We start from the raw sequence: 20216 nt of genomic DNA, 5'->3' as shown, positions 1-20216 counted from the left end.
TCCTCAATGTCAAGACAGCAGAATTGTTTCACCTCCACCGTGTCATAAGTTTCCTCATATATTCACTGCCATCAGTTATCTCGCTGTGTGGATCTTAAGTGTGTGTGTGTGTGTGAGACCTTATACAGATTTACTATATAGATTGTTTTGAAAAACTGACTGCTGTGTCAACTGGATGCCATTTTCATTTTGAACCAGCAGTGTCCTCACTCCAACTTTCATGCAAACACTGCAGTAAATTACAAAACAAAGTAATAACATTCATTTAAATCAGTCTGTTGTCGGTCCTCCGTAATATTTACAATAGTTAACTGTCACCGACTTTGGAGGCTAGGAAGCAGAGTGAGAGCGAGAGATATATGTTCAGAAAGCCTACATAGCAAGCACGGTAACTTTTATCTTCTAATGCCTCTTGGCTTGAAATCTTTTTAACATTAGAGGACGTGAACTGAAAAGAAAACTCTTGAGATGAAGCAGACAAAGTTAATCAGAAGAAAGCCAAAAGCCATGCATTGAGATTCGAAGAATCTCTTCCTGAGACCTGCTCCTTTTTCCTCCTCTCCTCCTTTTCACACCTCCGCCTGAAGCAAACCCGCGAGTTTCCCCCCTGGACTTCAATTGTCAGCTCGAGAGGAGAAATATGAGGAGGTGGGGTGAGACGGAGAGAGATAAAGAGAGGGAGAGAACAGGTGACAGGCTCTGACAAAAGGACGAACGCTCTGTTAGGTACAGCGCGCAGTAACAGGGCCATGGGGAGAGCACAAAACAATATCCTTACAGAAGAAAAATAGAAAAATAAAAGATGGGGCAACATTGACGTCTGTAGTAAATGTTTGTCGACAAATGAGTTATGGCACCACACTGAAACAACTGCTGCAAGAGCAGACAAAGGGTCATTGTTGCAGGAAGTCGCACCTGTGTTGTTTTTGTTGCCTTTGCTCCTGCATTAATTAAATCGCAACGGTCGCTACTAGATTTTCAATTTGGAAATGAAAATGATGATTATTTGCCAGGCATAGTTGTATTTTTGGGTGTCATCTATCCATAAAAAGTTGCTTTAATTGTGGGTTACTTTGTGTGCTATATTTTAAGGTAATGTACCAACAGACATTTTTACATCAGTCCTGCATTTTTGTGCAATAATATGCCATTAGTATATTAAAAAAATAGCCATTATTGCTTCATAGCAGTCAAAAAAAGTCAAATTTCCTCACTCCATTCCTACCAGCACCACAAACGACCTGGAGAGACCACTTCTTGCTTCTGTGCGCTTAATTTTTGTTTAGTATGATTAAAATTGTTATGCCAAATTCTTCTCAGCCACAAGAGACTTTTGCACAGCTAAAAAAAAAAAAAGAAGAAAAAGATTTGCATACGAGCAGAGAACGAGACACATCCTCTGTAACCTTCCTTTTACCAGCACAAGATATAGTATTTTCCAGGCAAGTAAATAGTAGGAGCAGAAATGTGCACTGTAGTACAGGAATATAAATTGGTGAAAGAAATAATAACTTTACATCATGATCCTCACTGCAAACCTATAGTACGTGACAAAAAATATATATATATACCGTAAATAGAGTTCTCAGCTGCTCAGATTAAAGCAATTTTTGTGTGTGTGTGTGTCAAGGGAGTATTATGACTTAGACATAAATGGGAGGAAATGTGTTAAATTAAAAAAAAAAAGAAACAGCTTTGCAAATGAGGGCGTGTAACAGATAACTGAGGAGGAATGATGACATTATAATGTAATGGCAGGCAGTGCAGGGTTGTACAAACAGAAAGGTTCAGCTCATAATTACTTCTGAGTTTGACTGAAAACCAACTCAAAGATCACTGGTCTGGTGCAGTTTCACCAAATTGTCTCTTTCTTGTTAAAGTAGAGCTCCATTTTTAAAAATGCTGGAGTCATCCATCAGCTTTTGTTGGTAAAGAAATGGACAAATGGCTAAAATTCTATCATCATTGTACATGAGTCATCACCTCAGAATGCAATATTTCATATGCCTATGCAGTTTGGAACTAACGAAAAGACAGTTTGGAGTTCTATAGAAGTTTGTTTACAGGTAGATGTGATTGGACTCGATATTTGGAGCTTTTTCAGCATTGCTTTATATATTTACTTTTTTTTTTCTTTAGATGTTGTCCTCAAGTGGTTGTGTGTACAAAGTGCATGTGGATGTGGACAGTTTTCCTAACTCTAATCAAATTGCTTTGGTTACTAAACCTAACCATGTAGTTTTGATGCCAAAACCTAACCAAAGAGTCAGATTGAAGCCTCGTAATTACCTGTCCAAGTACTTGGCCACAAGTAAGATGCATTGACAGCCTTTGTGGCACTTTCTGAAACCATCATCTCTGCTGTTGCGTGCACTGTGTTTCAAACCTACATGGCTGTTTAGATCAGTGGTTCCCAACTGGTCTGGCTTCAGGACCCACCATCATTATTTGTAGACATTATTATTTGCTGCGACCCAGGAAAATTTTAACATCTCAAATTCCTTTAATGAAAACATGTTGCAGTTTGAACCTGATGTAAAATAAAATATCACAGTGTGTCAATAGACACAAAATTCAAGTTTAACAATAAACGAAAGCAAACAAAACAGTGTGAAGGTAGAGAGGGAAAAATTCCCTTTAACACTCAAGTGTCTGCATTTTCATTCAAAATCAAAAAGTGCACTGAGGTCGTTCCCCCCTTTTGTCCTCAGTATAAGAAAATCCAGATTATATGTATTCAGTGTCGTACCTGCGTTTAGCCACGGTCACGCTCAGGAAAACAAACCGTAGCTTTTCTTCTATCTATGAAATGGCGGGAGTCGATTATCTTTACAGGGTATCGTCGCCACCTACTGTTTAGGAGTGTGAATAGCATGCATTCTGAGCCCTTCAAAATTAAAGCATGGTCATTTTTCTGAACTTTTTTTTTTCCCAGTCAGTCTGGCGACCCATTGAAAACAGGTCCGTGACCCACTTTTGGGTCTCGACCCACCAGTTGGGAACCACTGGTTTAGATTGTATGACTTGCTGGTTTAGTCAGGTTGCAGGCATACATTAGTGCAGCATCATCCAGGGCATGTACATTTGTAAGTTTCTGCAGGAAAAAGAGGAAAAACAATTGACCAGTTTGCTAACACGAAAGAGATTCATCCAGTTAAATGAAGATTAGGCATTAGGAATTTGATATTTCAAAGGGACAGATATATTTACGATCAGTAATTAAAAAAAATAAAACTGCAATAACAACTGCTTTTAGATATTATGCTTCTGAAAGAAAAAGCATGTTGGCAGGATGATTTTACTGCAAACCAGAGAACCAAAAATGGGTCTCCGTATATCGGCCAAAACAAATTAATGTTTTAAAGATTATTTCACACCACTGAATAAGTCCATGGCTACCCACTGATATTTTTAGAGGGGAAGAGTGCTGCCCTTCCACTGAACAAAACACCAGGTTATCTGAACAGGATATTCCTCCTGTGACCTGTTCTGAAAAAGCAGTTATGATATGTAATATGGCACTGCTAAGTGCATCTCTGTTGACTCTTATGACAAGAAAGACTTCCAAGTCGGCTTAGAAAAAGCATTATCAGACTGCAGCATATTAAGCTAAGCATAGCCTCCCTCCAACAAAGAGATGGGGATTTTCTCGATGCCCTTCTTACCCCGGAGGACTGGTTCAGAGTTTTCATATCAGTTTACCACACAGCCTTGAAACAAGCTCAGCTTCTGCACCCTTTTCTGGTGTCTAAATCCTCCACCCGTGCCATGACAGTAGTTCAGCAGAGATGAAACACACATTGCTAAGACACAAGGCTGTCTCTCAGCCCTCGCACCTACATTCTATTTCAGTTTTGCCACATCAGCCCAGTTTCTGAGAGTCGTGCCTCGTATCACCATTGTCATTGAAAAAAAATCAAAGAGGTCAATCGTACGCCTACTCAGTCGCTCCCTTTGGATTAGTAGTCCCCTGTCACTTACTCTATTTCAATTGAAATGTGCTGCTCTATGTGCCCCGTTGGAAACGTTGAAACATTTAAGGTCTCTAGAACAGGGCAGCATTGCTGCTCAGTCCCTTGACCGGCAAGCATGTCTTCCTTCACAGTGGGGCAAGAGTGGCAGGCTCCGTCTATCTCGGTCTCCCTCAAAGAGCCGCATTCTAATGTTGCCATCCCTTTGCTCACGTCTTTTCAGACAGCAGTGTGGGACTGGTGTGCACTCTCCCTCTACCTCCCCCTTGAAGACCACAGTGAGGGAGGATTAATGCTGCTGCTGATGTCTGCTGCTCTCCCACTGCACCGTCTCACTTGCAAGAGAATCAGAAACTCCTGCTGTGATATGATGCACTGCTGTGGAATGATATAGTTTTGAGACAGTGACTTGGTTAGTGATATCGTCCTGTCTCTTAAGTGAGGCAACAGAAACTGTTTGGCCTTTGTCCTGAGGCTAAGTTAATATTTCTCTTTTACAATGGAGACCATGTAATTGGAGAAGAGTGAAACAGAAACAAACAAAAAAACAGTGTCTTGCATGTGGAAAAGCTGCTACCTTTAGGCTTTTCCGAGCCACAGAAAAGACTAGGTTGGAATAAGGTGCAGGAATTTGCCATCATTCTGCTTGTCATGTGATTTTCCTACCAATGCTTTTGAAACAGCCTTTATCTCTTGAGGCAGAACATTTGCTGCTTTCTTCCAACCTGTAACATAAAGGTAATAAAAAGCTATCCTTTAGACTGCATGGTGGAGAGAATTCAGCTCACATTGATGCAATCTTTGTACATACACTACTGTGCTTTCTGTGAGACTGAAATAGCTACTTACAGCTGGAATTCTGAAAGGATCAGGTTGGTGTGTCAAGGTCTCTCTGGCACTGTCCATCATTTCGGATTAAATAGGTGACGTGAGAGCCAAGCAGCCTTCTGCTTAGTCTCTTAACAGGTTCTCCTAAAACAGACTTTTCAACAATGAGATTAGTCCTCCTTCTCCTCTCTCCGCAACACTTTCCCTTGCAGTGCAGGTGGGAGTATCCAGCACAAAGTTCTTCAATAAGAATTGATGATTATTCTCCAGACTTTTTAAAATGAGCTTTCTGTGCCCTTTGGGTAGATTTCTGTGTTCTTTTTTTTTTTTTTTTTTTTACTTTTAACTCTGCTAAGGATGATGACTTGTATGCTTCCCAGCTGAATCCTTTTGGAAATAAAAGTAGCGTTGCATGCAGACGAAGCCTCTGCCTGAATCTTTTAACATTTTATAGATTATCAGGTCTGGGTCAGTCCTATGTTGCGAGGTATTCTTAAATGGAGGAAACATTGCAATGTTGGCATCTGTGTGTTTATTGTTAAGGTCATTGCAGTGCGACTGGTTCTTGGTGAGTCTCTGTCAGGAGACAAACCCATTGGCTGTGAAATGACATTTGTTAGCGGACACGAGCCCTCCCATAGGTTTTCACGTGTTTGTTATTGATCACAGCAAGTATGACCTTGCATTTAACACCCTCCGAGTCCAACTGGCTGACACTGGTGCAGTACGTAAAGCTTCTGTGTTTGCTGCTTCGCAGGACAGAGAAATAAGGATTTGCTGACCACACTGAAGTGTCTGGTCTATGCTTTTGTAAGTTAAATATAATCCAGTCTAAAAATACTTGATCTTACTTCAATTTTCATTAAATATCTAAGTTAACCTTAGAGTCATGACATTGAAATTACAACTTGTATTTGTTGAATTTGGTAATATATTAAAGAAAAAAATTTAAAAATTTAAAAAAAGGAACTCTGTATTAACCACTTTTTTTTTTCTTTTTTTTTTCGTTCCATTTCAGCCCAAGAGCAGAACTTCGGGGATCGGTTCCTTCATGTGTTTCTCCAGGATGGAAACCCTGTTGCTACACTTGGTTGTGGTGGCAGCCATGTTTTGAATGCAGCTGCAGAAAAAATCATCAACAATAACAGATGGACGACAATCAAAGTCCGGTACGTTATACCCTTCATGTCTGCTCCTTGATATTCAATTGTCTAAGTCATTCTCACAATCTAAGAACGAAGGCGTTTTGCGATGCTTGTTTAACATGTTTATGTCATTTGCTGTTGTTTTTGCTAAGGGTAGCAAGCAGGATTAGTAGCTTTGTTGTCATGCAAGGTGTCTCCAGAAAAGTGTTATAATTGAATGATGCACTGTTGCAGGTCAGCCGTTCATTATAAAAATCCAGTATCATCAGTATAACAGCTACTATGTAAAAATAAGTGTTTTAAGACATGAACACTTCAGCAGTCTCCCCATTCACCATGAAATGACAACATAAGAGACGAGATCAAAGATTAAGCCATTACACCGTCATGTATAGGGTTCAATGCTTTCCTCTTTAAATATATTCAGCAAGAAATGTTATTGTCGGATGCCATTGTCATCATGATAAAAACCCCAAACATCTTTACTGTCCATTGGCTGTCCGCATTAGTGTTTTCATATATTTGTCATTCCAAAAACGGCCCACACCATCAGACAAATTCCAGCTTGAATGTTTGGACATTGTTGTTTACTTCAGTAAGGGTGCATACACTTGATAAACATGCTGTTTTCCAATAACAAGCTCACCGTATGTCCAATTTTCTTGTATCTGATGATGCAAAATAGGGCAAAACTATGGAAATTATTGCTTCAAGACATTTCTTACAGCCCCTTGCATCCATAGATTACTTACAGATGGTTCACAAAATGATTTAGTATTATTATTTTGGGATATTTGGTCAACTGAGAGAGTTTCTTATATGTTACACTTGGTCCCTTTGAGGCTTCATGGACAATAATACCATTAAAAGATGGTTCTGTATTCTTCTCCAGTCTGATTACAACAGCTCTCGTTTTTTGGAGACTACTTTGCATGTGTCATGAAACACTTCCACTCGTGTCCTTTTTTTTTGAGTGCATACATTATCAAGTCTGATATTTCTGTCTTGTTTTCTAAATTGAATGAGGGTTCACAGACTTTGCACATTCTGAAACGCCGCGGAACGAGCACAGCTTCACAGTTTTGTTTTGCACGAGAACTGTTGGTGAGGAAAGGAAAAATAAATGGAACTACTTGCGAATCTCTGCAGCTAAATTATAAGCCACATCCATCTTCGCATTGATGTGCCCATGTAATAGTGGAAAAGCAAACCGGAAAACACAACTAAGAAGTGGTCTCTCCAGATAATGTGGTATGAAAATACAGTGCAACAGAATAATACAACAAACCAAGCTTTTCTTTGTGCTGGCGTTGAATGTTTTTAGCTCTGTTAGGTAATAATGGAAGTTATGTAAAAGTAGCTGCTCCTGCCATGTTGCTATGTTTGTCACTTGATTTAGCAGTGTAAGACAGCTCGTCCTCTTATGTCTCAAAGCACAAGAAATAAATACGACACTTTCGGATTATCATGAAAAATCACTTGGCTCATAGACATTTGGCAAGACTTTGTGCAAAATGTTAAACTTGATCCACATCCATCTGCACTACATGCTGGTCTCGTCCAAATAGGTCTGGCAAACAATGCTTCCCCGTACACGGCTTGATCTTCAGCCGTAGTGCACACACAGAATAAAAACTCATCACTGTGGGGCCAAGTGAGCCAGTGGGAGAAATCAGAGAGGACCTGCTGCAGAGCTCTCTGCCTCTATTTATTCTTGATCAGTTCAGCAGTTTGATTCATATGCAAATGAGTATATGACATCATCAAGTCATGTTTTGAGCATTTATCTACTTTCCCTCGATGATGGATGGCAACATTGAATAAAGCCACCTCAACTTGTAGTTGTCAGCATCCACGCCCTGCCGGGCAGTGGTTGTATTTAGCCGTATATAATCCGAGCTCTTATACTTGAGCAGAACACCAGAAAGGGAAAACATTTGCTTTTTCATCTCATACAAATATTGTTAAATCACTTGCTCGTGCTGTACACATAGCAGGCTGTTGGTTGTGCAAATGCAGTACTGTTTACATTAAGAGAGATGGTACAACTCCTCTGTGCAACACTCAGTTCTGTATTCTGGAGGGAAAAAGTGGCACTTCTGTATATCTATGCTGGGCTTTAATGCACTACAGTTTTGATAATTACATAATTGCTGCATACTGAAGAGGCTGTTTGAATTGCAATAACTGCCGTCTCTTTTGCTCTTGTGTATTCACATTAGATTGTTCCCTGCACCATGTACACAAGCCTAGATTCAACATTCAACTTTCCACTTCCTGACAGTGCCATCTGACACTTTTTCAGAGCTATAGAGGAATTCTGTTCAACAGCCTTTACACGCCATCATACAGCTAATTATCCCTCAATAAACGCATAAAAGACATTGTGAATATTTAATCAGGACTTCAACATCCTGTTGCGACATTAGATATAGCTGCAGTTTGAGATTGTGTTAAAATGATTTTATTTTGATTTTTAAAAGTTTTATTTCAAGAAAGTGAGACAATATAACTAGGATTTATTCAGGAGAGATATATTAATGAATATGTGTATGTACATTTTCTGCATATGATAGCATGGCTGCCCTACAAACAGTGTGCATAAGACAAATAGACTGATTACAAACAGGAAGCAGCAAAACGCTACCACAACACCCTAAGATTGCATTTTATTATCTCTCTTAGCAAAAATGAATTGTGCTGCAACACTCAATACAGACGAAAGTTGGCAAGTAAAATAAGGACGCTGCACAAGTGCCCTGTGCTGTCATATCAATTCACAGCATGCAGTGTGCAGGGAAGGGGGGCTGTGTCATTTTTCATTTGAGGAGGACATGTTTGCTGTTGGCTTGCTTTTTGATGTTGGGAAGATTTCCTCAAGGGATGTTTGGGGCAATACCGCTACGATTAAATTTCCGGAGTGGCAGATTCCAAATGCTCCCCCGGTCATTTGTGAGGCTGAAACCATTATTGGTTGAAGTCCGTTGTGCTTGATATTCACTTTTGGAATATTCTCTATTCATACAGAGTCAGGAATCGTTGAGGGTGACACATAGCGTTCCGCTGCATGACATTTCTCCTCGTGTCACATGCGAGTCTTTGAAAGATAGGATTATTCACCCTCTCTTGTTTTCTAACACTTGGGTCCTAAATTTGGGAAATATCGGTTTTGATCACTGTTGATTTGGTGTCAAGTACCTCATTAATGTTGATCCTCAGGTGGAGATTTTTAGAGACTCTCGTGTCACTGATATTGCACGAATATCTAGCAATCACACATGCAATTTTCTCCAAATTCTCCTGTTATGAAAATGGTCGTGTTGTACTTGATGGCAGAAAGTAAAGGGTCGACCTTGCCTGTTTTGCTTATTAGCCGATGGCAGTACTGTTGTGGGTCAGAAGCACAGTTGTATGTGTGTGTATATATATGTGTATATATATATATATATTTAAACATCCTATTTGACAGTTGTGTTCAAAGTCACTTTTTTTTTCTATTTGTGTCCTGCTGGTAACAGATTATGGGTAAGCCATAGATCAATCAACCAAATATGTGACAAATATAAGACTGATGATGCAGAAAGCAAAAGTGTTCTGGGTTTTACTTCATACACAGTGTGTAGGTCAAGCTTCAAAATCATGTTACCTAACAGTTCTTGTGACCTTTTGTTAAACATCGCCTCAGTTGTTTTTTTTCCACTCACTAATCCAGAGCAAATGACTGAACTTCTTATTGAATTGTGTCAGTAATTCAATGATTTCCTTTTCACTGACCATTGAAAAGTTTTGTTGTCAAAATGCACACGTGAGTGTGACATGTCGCTTAGCAACAGCGGCTGTAAGGGGAAGAAAACAGACGTGTGATGTGAGAAGAAAGACCGAAAAGACATTTTTAGGACATCTCAGGCATCTGACTTCTTTGAATTAAAGGGACAGAAGCCCAGCCTTCAGAATTGAAGTCTAGTACAGTCCAGTTCAAAAGCTCCTTTTACTCCTGAGTCAACTCTTCCAATAATACGCTTTCCAGTAAAGAGTTAAGAGCGCTCTTTGGTGTCCATCTGTCCATGCTATTTCTTTTTTGAAAATGTGAGCTGTGATATAGTTGACTCAAACCTAAAATAACACCTGCTATAGATGGTTATCTGAGTTGTGGGTAAAGGAATCCTCAAAATGATAGAAGTATTAAACTACTATTGATTACTTTTTCTCCCTAACTATATTAACAATACACCGAGCCCATTCTCGGAACTGTTCCCCTGGGCCTAAATTGCTGGAATGTTATTAGTGAAAAATGTATTTGAATAAGCATAAAAGCCATAAGTGCACTTGAGAAGTGAGATACTGATACTGAGTGTTTTGGTTTTTAAATCAACATCATTCTGGCCTGTTACCAGATCTGAGGTAAAGCATGTTTATCAGTTGCACTGTATTCAGTATTGTATTGACAAGTAGCGGGTTCATTGAGGAGGCGACCGCAGCGATGCCTGCTCACTTGGAGTTTCTTTTGTGAAGCCCCACCGTGCCAAGAGCCTTGCTGTGTGCTGTTTTAATTGTATTGCCAGAGATATAATGATAGAATACAGGCTGTCTAAATTAATTGAGGCTTGCCAGTCACAGCACAAATTATGCAGCAAATGCTGCAGTGCTGCACGTGAGAAAGTCACTGCACCAGAGCCAGAGAAGCATTACAGCCACTGTACAGGTACAGATGATGGTCTGATCCAGGGAAAAGCCAACAAACAAATCCCTCCTGATGCCTTGTGCTGTAGGTGTTGTGGTTTGATATGACATTTCATGATTATTAACCATATGGGGCTTTATGTGTCTGTCTTTTGGGTTCTATCTGATGAAGCTCTGCAACCTGTTGTGTTAATATCAATATCACAGTAACAGGTGGTACTTGTTTTCTCTATATATTTATCACATGTAAGCCAGTCTGCACATAGATATTAAACTCCAATGTGCGGTGTCTGTTTGCAGAACTGATAGTCTCTTGACTCAAAATTACTAAATGACTCGCAAATTATGCGTTCCACATGATCTTTTTTTTTTCTTGTTTCTTTTCTTGTATGTGGTGAGAATCTGAAATGTGGTCAGAAGAAAAAGCTGTTTCAAAAAAAAAAAAAAAAAAAAAAAAAGTGTTGCCTTTCAGACAGTGAAAACTGTTGCAAGGGTACCACTGTGGTGCGTGATGTTTTACTGCCATCTGTTGCCAATACTTTCAGATGTTTTATGCAGTACTAATATTTTAATGATGATCCTCCCTCAATGCTGATCTTCTGCAGGGGACTGCAAAGGAGGCACGTTCAAACAGGACTGTAAAAACAAACGCCAGCTTCAGGTTTAACAAATACCTTTGTGTGAAGGTGCAGGGCTGAAAATATTGGCAAGCTCCCTGAACATTTCAGGTAATGTTTCAGTGGTGATCGTCAAGAAAGTTGCTGTATTCCGGTTGCCCTGAATTAGTAAGACACCAGACACAGTCTAAATGGGGATGTTAGAGATGACAAATCACTTATGATTAGAGCATTAGCCAGATGAACAAATGCATAAATGATGATTGAATAAGTGAAAACGAGCACTGCCATATTGTGGCTTTATGTGTCTGGAGAAAATGAAATATTTATGCATCTTTGTTTGTTTACCTCAAATTGGGACTTCACTGTTGTTGGTCCTGTGAGACCCAGCGGTGAATATTGCACAGGGAGCCCAATAAGATCGGCGTATTATTGCATCTCAGCATCACACAAACCACAGTCTCTTTGTCTTCTACTTCATTCATATGTTTGGGTGATGTCACTGGGCTTGTGTTTTTGTGTCCGTATATGTGGAGCTGAAAGGCCACTAGACCAAGTAAAGTTGTACAGTCATCTTTTCCTTACAGCAAGGCCGGTGTAAATGAGCTGGGTGGAGCATTCGATGCGCTCACGAGAGCTCATCAAGTAACATCATCCTGTTTGCTTAGTGAGCATGTTCAGTGTGTCTCAGAGGGGTTGTTTTTTGCAGCATTAACAGCCCAAATAAAAAGCCACACCAAACACCAACATATGCATCAAACGCCTTCAGCAAAAGACAGTTTGTTAATAACTTAGTGATGTTTCATACCTCGCCTTAGTGTGCTTTTGCTGCACAAAGACATGTATTTCAATATTGGATCGTTTCACTCTTTTCATTTGGATCTTGTTATGTCCCTGTGCCTTGGAAAATAAACAGTAGGAGGAATGCAATTTTCTGAAATCCCTCACTAATCAGGCACTGTTATGCTAATGTATGAAGAATGACCCCAGAAACACACCGGGCACCCTGAGGATAACAGCGGATGTCGTCTCAGGACATTAGGTTGCCTTTCACGTCTTCAATCTTGAATGTGTGTGTGTGTGTGAGAGAGGGAGAGATTGTGTGTATGTGTTTTTGTTAGTGCGAGTGTACAAAAGAGCTCTTGTGATTTCCGTACCTGTAATTAGTCCTACCTGAAGTTGTGTGCGTGGGATTGCCTTAGGGAGGTGTTCTGGAAGGCTGTTTCAAATTAGCGGGAGGACGATTGCCCTCATTGTTTCCATCTGGCTATTAAAGCAGACATTTGAGAGTTTTTCCGGGTACAATCACAAAGACTGGTCGAATGGATGTGAAAGATCATATTAGTGTGTTATATGTTTGGAATATTGAATAAACCCACGGAGCAAATTTGCATCATGTAGATTGGGCTCCAGCAGAATCGTGTCTGTGGACGTAGTGCAGAGTGTACGACCTTTTACATAATAAAGAGGCTTGATTGTATAGAGCCAGCATAAAACCAATGATAAATTGGTGAAAGGGAATCACTTGACTTTGCCAGAGCTGGAATATGACACAAGTAGACCAGCTACTTAACACCATGGCTGCAACATTAATGAGCAGTACAGTTGTGTATTTCCCTAGAGAGACACAAAGGGTCAAATGATAAAATTGTCGTCCTTCTCATTTGGGTTATAATGTATATCTAGTTTGTGCCCTCATTTTTATCATTAATTAATCCTGAGTGACATAATGAGCGCTTACACCATGGATCATGTTTTGTGTGTGTGTCTAATTTTTTTCTTATTATTGCTATTACAACTGTTATTGTTGCTGCTGTTTTATTTGGCATTGTAATGCATGTCATCAACTATAGCTTGATTGTGTAAATTAAACTGGTAATGACTACTTATCTCAACCTATGGTTTATCTTTGGCGACTTTACCGGCTGTACTGCATCATTATGTAAATTTCACATTTTCCTAGGAACACGACTTAGAGAATTCCATTGCAGCATTGAGCAAAAAGCTATTTCTGGACTTCTTATTTAAATCTAACGGTGGAAAACATCCTCTGTTTTTTTGTTGTCTCTCCTGGGTTTTGGCTGATAGCGAGAGATACAAACGCACCATTGCTTCCAAGCAATCTACCATTGCAAAGAAATTCCCATAAAACAGTGTGTAATGTATACCAAGTCAGTTTATGGTATATTCTCAATGCTCACATTAACAGCTCCATTACTGTGACTGCTCTGTCTGTCTCACCATCAGAATATTTTTCATGCTTTGCTGGATTTATTGTGAGCATCAGATATTGTGCGGGGGTGCCCTTTCTTACTAACCCCGCTCTCTGTGTCTTCTCTCTCTGCAGATACAATCTGCCTGTCGGCAAACAAGGAGGATCGTGCATGATTGAAATAGGTGCAGATAATGGCACAGCTCAGCATCGTGAGGAGTTCATGTCACATCCCATGTCAGAGGTATCCTGACCTCCGCGCAGTCAAATCAACCCTTTATCCATCCATTATCTTAGATGTCCAGCTGTAACCTATAATCATGGCCTTGGTCTCCTTTTTTTTTTTCTTTTACTGTGAGTTTACTGTGAAATTTAAAATTATGGTATGGGTTGACTTGCTCGATTTCCAGGTGATTTAACCAGTTTAACGCTGCTGTGTTCTTGGCTGTCATCTGTATTTGTGTTCCTTCTTTCTTTTTAACTTATGTAATAGCTTATTATCTAACGGTTTCTGGAATTTGGTGAATTTGTGGTGAAACCAAGTCATGAATGCCTCAATTATTTTACCTTTCTTTGCGATGATCACAAGGGAAACGGTAAAAAATACAGCATGATGTCAAGGAGTAACCTGGGAATAGGCACTTGCACATATTTGATTAGACAGACGATGCAGTCAGGAGAGAGCTGCCATTGACTGTTGGATAACCTTTGCCAGCTGACATTGCCACAGTCTATAGATGTGTATAAGAAACATTGATAAAACACTATCCACAGTAATTAAAAGTTAAACATTATTGCAATTTTGTATTTGCAGTAGTTCTGAAATTGACCTCTCAGCATTGTTACATGCAGAGCTGAGACAAGCTATCGTTAGAGTTGGACACGGGCATTTAATTTGACCACTGTCCTAACGGAAGCAGAATTGAGTTATTGAAAGAAGCATGTCCAACATCGCAATGCTGTGGACTGTGGTAGAAAACGCTGAAGACATTCTGCAGCTTCTAACTTTCACTGAGGTAGGTCATGTGATTAGAGCTGAATTCACTGCACAGACATCGTCTTTTAGGAACTTTTAGGAATAATTTTGTCAGATGAAGCTTGTTTCGGCTTTCTTAATCTACATTTTACTGTTTTTACAAAAAGATCTTGTTTCTTTTCTGTTGATTTCCTCTTCCTCCGTGGCTGCGGTCGGGACTGTGGAGCATGTATTAAGTGTCCAGTTTTGTCCAGTCTAGTTAGGCATATACATTTATGCATGAGTTACTCGACTCCCAACCACATTATCTAAAAGTGTTAGATAGTTTGATTGACTGAACTAACATGTCTACATGTATTTCAAGTCTCTCTTCTTTTTTTTTAGTCTCTTGTGCCATTTAAACATACTAATTATGAACACAAAAAGTAATCTGAGCTGGGTTCAAGACTGAACCTTTGGTTACAGGCTTAGAAACATCATAAAGTTGTTCTAAGTATCCAATCTAGAATGCTGGGTCTCCTTATAGACTCACTTTCCCCTTATTAAATGGATTTTTATAGGAATCCGAACGTCCTATAGAGAATGGGAACATTATGGTACATTGTGATGACATAATGATCAAATGGATTTGCTATTTAATTTGCTATTTAATGTTAGAGAATATTTCCAAGTAAAATGTGTATCTCACTACACTGTGATCTCAAGCTGAATGGACAACATGCTGTACAATTGCATGACAAACCTAAATACCTGAGTGTATACAGTAATCATACTGCGGTATTAATAGAGCTCCTTCCCTGCAGATCAACGGAGCAAGTCATTGCCAGTATCCTCTATGGGACTGTTTTCTGGAAGCCAACATGCGTCAGACAAAGGAGAGTTTTACAGTTAAAGTATTTTTTGATTTACCGTGTGAGGATTCTGAATGTGGAGTTGTTTTTTTAAAAAAAAAATTTTTATTCAACCTGCATGTGGATCAGAAGAATATCTAGACATATATAGCATCGATATAGAAGCCATGCAGACAAGCGCCGCCTTGAAATAAAAAATCAAAAATGAGCATACGGCTCTGGTGAACTCTGTGCTGTGGGTCCACTTACAAAGTCATGAATATTACATAAGCGAGCCTTTCAAATGGACTCTTCTCATAAATGTGGTAAACATACTTGAAGGAGCCATAAATTCATTCAGGTTCAGTCCAGCATCATCATGCATCTCCACTGGCTCACTGCTGATAGTATCACATACAAATACAGCTCAGCTCTTTGTAAAAGTATCCAAGGCTTATTTTATTTGACGCCTCAACTTCGTGAGATATTCTCTCAGGGCCCCTTAACAGTGCGGTGACGTTCCTGTGAACCCTGTCATCCGTGTATCTTACATGCTTTCAGATGCGCAGCAGTTATGTCGCTGAAAGCTTGCAGTAAGCCAACATCCCAAATGATTATGTGGCCTAACAGCTCACTGTCCCTCCAACAAACACTGCGGCTGTCTGACCTTCCGTCAGGTGCAAGCATATCATCTGGAAGGGACTTCAGTGACATAAATACTGACATGACTGCTTAGATTTAGTAATTGCAGTAATGGAACTGAAAACGATAAGACAGCGTAATTTGGGATCGTCACAGTGTTCACTTGGATTGCATTTCAAACAAGGCTGGCCTAGTGATTAAAATGAATAAACACAACGGGAATTTAAACGGGTGCACGGGGCAAGTCATCAACCAGTGTTGTTGCCAGATGTTCAACTTTTTCTCACAGCAATTAGTGAAACTGACTTTTATCATTTGTGATTGCACAAACAGAATCAACAAAAAAATTGGACATATCTGCATTACTCATCCACGGTTTTTAAACTGGAATTATGCGTCTGTATCATCAAGCAAGAGGAAGCATGGCTTTTGAGTCATAGCATGCCACTTCAAAGCATATTTCACAGGCCATTCCTGGAATTTTTAATATGATGGGAATCTGTCTCCTTTCATCTTGATTGGCTTTTTCTTGTGCTTGATTAGTCAGTCTCAGATATATGAAAAATACACTTAAGGATGGTATCATCATGATTAGGGTCATGTGCACAGCTGCACACGTCTTCACCTTGACACGTCATTGGTGTGAAAGGTTTGAATTGTGAGTCAAGCGGAGACGTAGCTTGTAATTTGTTACAGGATGTTTGTTAGGGTGTCCACACTTGGTTTCTGTACAGCAGGCCAGCACAACAGACCTTCTGTGGTTGATAACTCATAAGCGGAATATTGGTAAAACACAAATGAAGCCTCTTTCCGACGGCAATAAAATAAACAACTGGCTTTAAAGTTATTTTCATCCGAACAAGATGTACAAAATTCGACTGGTTTCTATGTGCAACCAGCCGGGAGATCACTGCAGTGGCTTTCTACAAGGACGGCTAATACTACAAAAAGATATCGCCACTATCTTTAATCTTAGTTGCTTTTAGTTGCGTATTGATGAAAAATCCAAACAAAAACGATGCACAGTTTCATCAGCCAGTAGGGCAGATTGGGTGAAGATGAGCCTTTTTTTTTTTACCTATGTGGTTCTCAAGATAAGAAAAACTCAAGTAACCATAAAATGAAAGCCTCTAACCAAATTTCAGGATGTGTCTTATCGGTATGAGTAATCAGAATTAGTCCATGACAAACCCGTGGCTCAATTTGCCTCAAGGTTTGGGGTAAATTTGGAGGTAAAATGACCATTTAATTTCATCTAAATCAAAGCCATGATAAATTTTAAAGATGACTAGCCTTGTTTAAGAATGATTTGATGGTAAATTTTTGTCTTCCAAATAGTGATTGTTTTCTTTTATTAAAGATAACTTATGATAAAACCTAACAAAATAGATTGCACTGAAGTTGGAATCTTCCCCAAAATGGAAAGATTGTTGAATGTAGTTGAAAGAAAATTGAATAACTGAAACTGACAGACCTTTAGGTAAAATTGCAAGTAAAAAAAAAACAACTAAATGCCCAAAGAAATTTGGCACAATAACGCCATAGCTAAAATCTCTATATCTGAGACAATCTAGCTCTCCCATCATCACTACAAGATCTTGGCGAAAAATGAATGCAACTCTGGACGGAGATGAATGTTGTGGCATTGCAGAAGCTTATGGAAACAATGCCACAGCGAATGCGTGCCGTGATCAAAGCTAAAGGCGGTCTGACGGAATATTCGTTAGAAAATATATACACATATCTCTTTTCTGGAGGGGCACTGTATTTTGCAACGTTTGATGCAGCTTTGCACTGACAGCAGAAACAATGATGCATTTTAAATTGATCGTTTTGGAAGGATACGCTGTAAGCTCTCTGAATTTGTCTTTATCTACCCTTTTCAATAAGCTTGCACATCATACACAATGTGCAATATTCTTTTAGGTTTTCTGTCCGACTGTGTCACGATGTGCATTAACATGTGGTGTCGCGAGACGATTTGAATTTTTATCTTTGTCTAATTCACTACTTCAACAGTCAGTCATTCACACTCACCTTCTCTCACCCCCCCCACTTCCATCTCTACTTAAGAGCTTAAAAGTACTTGAACAGAGAAATGTATTGTACGATTTAATGTTATTTATGCAATGATGGCGCAGATATTTGGCTTTCTCTTGCAGGGAACCTTTGGACCCATATTTCTCGGGGATGTTTCATCACACTGGGAGATGCATGACAGGAGTGCAAAAGGAGAGAGGAGATTCATCGGCTGCGTCAGAGAACTTCAGATCAACGGAAAGGAGATTGACCTGGTTGGTGAGGCAGTGAGAGGGAGAAACATCCAGAACTGCGATCCCCCCGTCTGCCAACACCTACCTTGTCGTAACGGAGGAACATGTGTCAGGTACTAGATCGCCTTTTAGCTTAATGAGAGATTTTTTTTAATATCTTGAAACTTAAAAGCAACAACCAATTTGAAACTGTCTACAAAATACTTTTCTACCGTATGAATTTAAACGCATGTCACACACAAAAAAAAATACTCTAGAAATTAGATGTGTTGCAGCTGGTAAAAACTAGTCATATGTATCTTCCTATATCAAGCAAAAGAATTGTCTTAATGTTTTGTCACACTTAAGTTGGTATGATACAGCCAGTTTATCCATGATAGGAATATACTGAATATTTCAGTTCTTTAGAAACTCTTGTGTGGTTTTGGCAGTGTGCTTTGGACCATTTTTATGCCTGAATATTATATTTCCTCTCTGTTAAGCATCTCCTCAGTCAGTATTTTTTGCTATATTCACATGTATTCATGGTGCAGCACCATACCCCGCTTTTATGCTTCACTCTCCGGACTATATGTTCCCTGAGATGGTTTTAGTTGGGTTCAGGAAAAGCATGCTTGAACCCATCTGAGCCAAACAAATTTAACTTGGTCTCATCTTCCAACAGAATGTGCTTTCTATGTTCATCTGTCTTCCTTTCACGTATCTAAGATTAATGTTGCTGGTTTTTTTTTTTTGTTTTTGTTCGTGCACATCATCCTTAGATGTTGTGAAGTGTCCTTCACGCTGTCTTTAGCTGTCTTCAGAGCTAGATTGTGCAACTGGTTCACTGCCTGTGGTGTCATTTTAGTAGAGCTGCCACTGACTACTGGTACTAAGGTTTCCTCTACAACCGTTTTAATTACCGCTCATTCCATTGATTTTTATTTTGACGCATGTCTCGCTGTATTTTTTGGCATTTTTGTGGAAAAACTCTTGAGTTTCTCTGCTGGTTCATGTAAAGCCATGATGCAGACGTTCAGTTACACACAGCCCAGAGTTTAGTTTCCCTATCGAGACCTGTGTGTTAAATGCACTTTTCCTAAAGCATTCAGCTTTGTTCGAACACATAAGCAAATAATGCATTTACAGAGAGGGGTTCTGGGGTTACAGTTCTGAATCATTTAACATTTAGGCCACAGGGGGTGTAGTCACTGCTGAGGTGCACTGTGAAAGTGCTGTAACATGGGCTCAAGGAAAAAGGAAAGATGTAACATTTCTGTGAGGAGTCAGCAAATTAGGAGCAGACAAACTAGTTCATGGTTCACTTCAGCTTCCTGCTCAGTCCACATCGTGCTGACAGTTGTGGCTAAAACACGACTTAACACTTGACATTAACAAAGACTGTAAGGAAACATCTTATTTTCAAGTCGTTGTTATCATACTCTTACATTTGTTATAATATCATTTTTACTTCTGTTTAACTTGGAGAATCAGTCATCCATCCATCCAAGAGAGTTCTCCTCTCTTGTTTGGGGCTGTATAGCATCTGCCAGCTTGCTGTTTTTTTAATTTTTTATTTTATGGCTGCCAGTTGTACTGATTTAGATAAATCTGACATCAGTAGCATCATTATTGGTCAGTGCAGTTAGATGTGAATTCCTATTTTACACAAACACCTCAGCACTACATAAAGTTATTAACCAATTGCTGAAAGTAATAGAATACCGAGCAATTATTAGCAATTTTGCAACTTAAAGTCCATATAAAGCATGTTTTCTTAGTTTGCCTCACTACAGAAAAGGGTGTCAACCCACCCACAAGAATGTCTCTTGCCACATGAATTGGACTAAGCAGTGGACTCGGTAACCTACAGCAATAAACCTAGAAAACAAGACATGGGAGGGAGAATCCGTTTGCTGACATTCAACAGCCGTTTAATTTTCAATCTCAGGTGAGGGTTTTTAAAATTACTCAAAATAAAATGATCACTGCAGAGACAAAAAGCCATCCACTGACTATAGCTCCACTAACTCCAATTCTGAGTATATATGTAGCCCTCTAAC

The 20216-nt window shown here is 39.4% G+C and overlaps 1 protein-coding gene across 1 annotated transcript in view; it reads left to right on the top strand.

Moving 5' to 3' along the window:
• eys (eyes shut homolog) overlaps nucleotides 1–20216 on the top strand; it is a 156388-nt gene that overhangs the window by 111009 nt on the left and 25163 nt on the right. Inside the window, exons 40-42 of the mRNA XM_072391139.1 lie at nucleotides 5818–5968; nucleotides 13589–13697; nucleotides 18064–18287. Of these exons, the coding sequence (XP_072247240.1) occupies nucleotides 5818–5968; nucleotides 13589–13697; nucleotides 18064–18287 (484 nt within the window). The remainder of the gene's footprint in view (nucleotides 1–5817; nucleotides 5969–13588; nucleotides 13698–18063; nucleotides 18288–20216) is intronic.

This window comes from Leuresthes tenuis, unplaced genomic scaffold (assembly GCF_036924035.1).
Source record: "Leuresthes tenuis unplaced genomic scaffold, fLeuTen1.0.hap1 SCAF_8, whole genome shotgun sequence".
Classification (NCBI taxonomy): Eukaryota; Metazoa; Chordata; class Actinopteri; order Atheriniformes; family Atherinopsidae; genus Leuresthes; species Leuresthes tenuis.
This window is presented reverse-complemented; position numbering and strand designations above follow the sequence as displayed.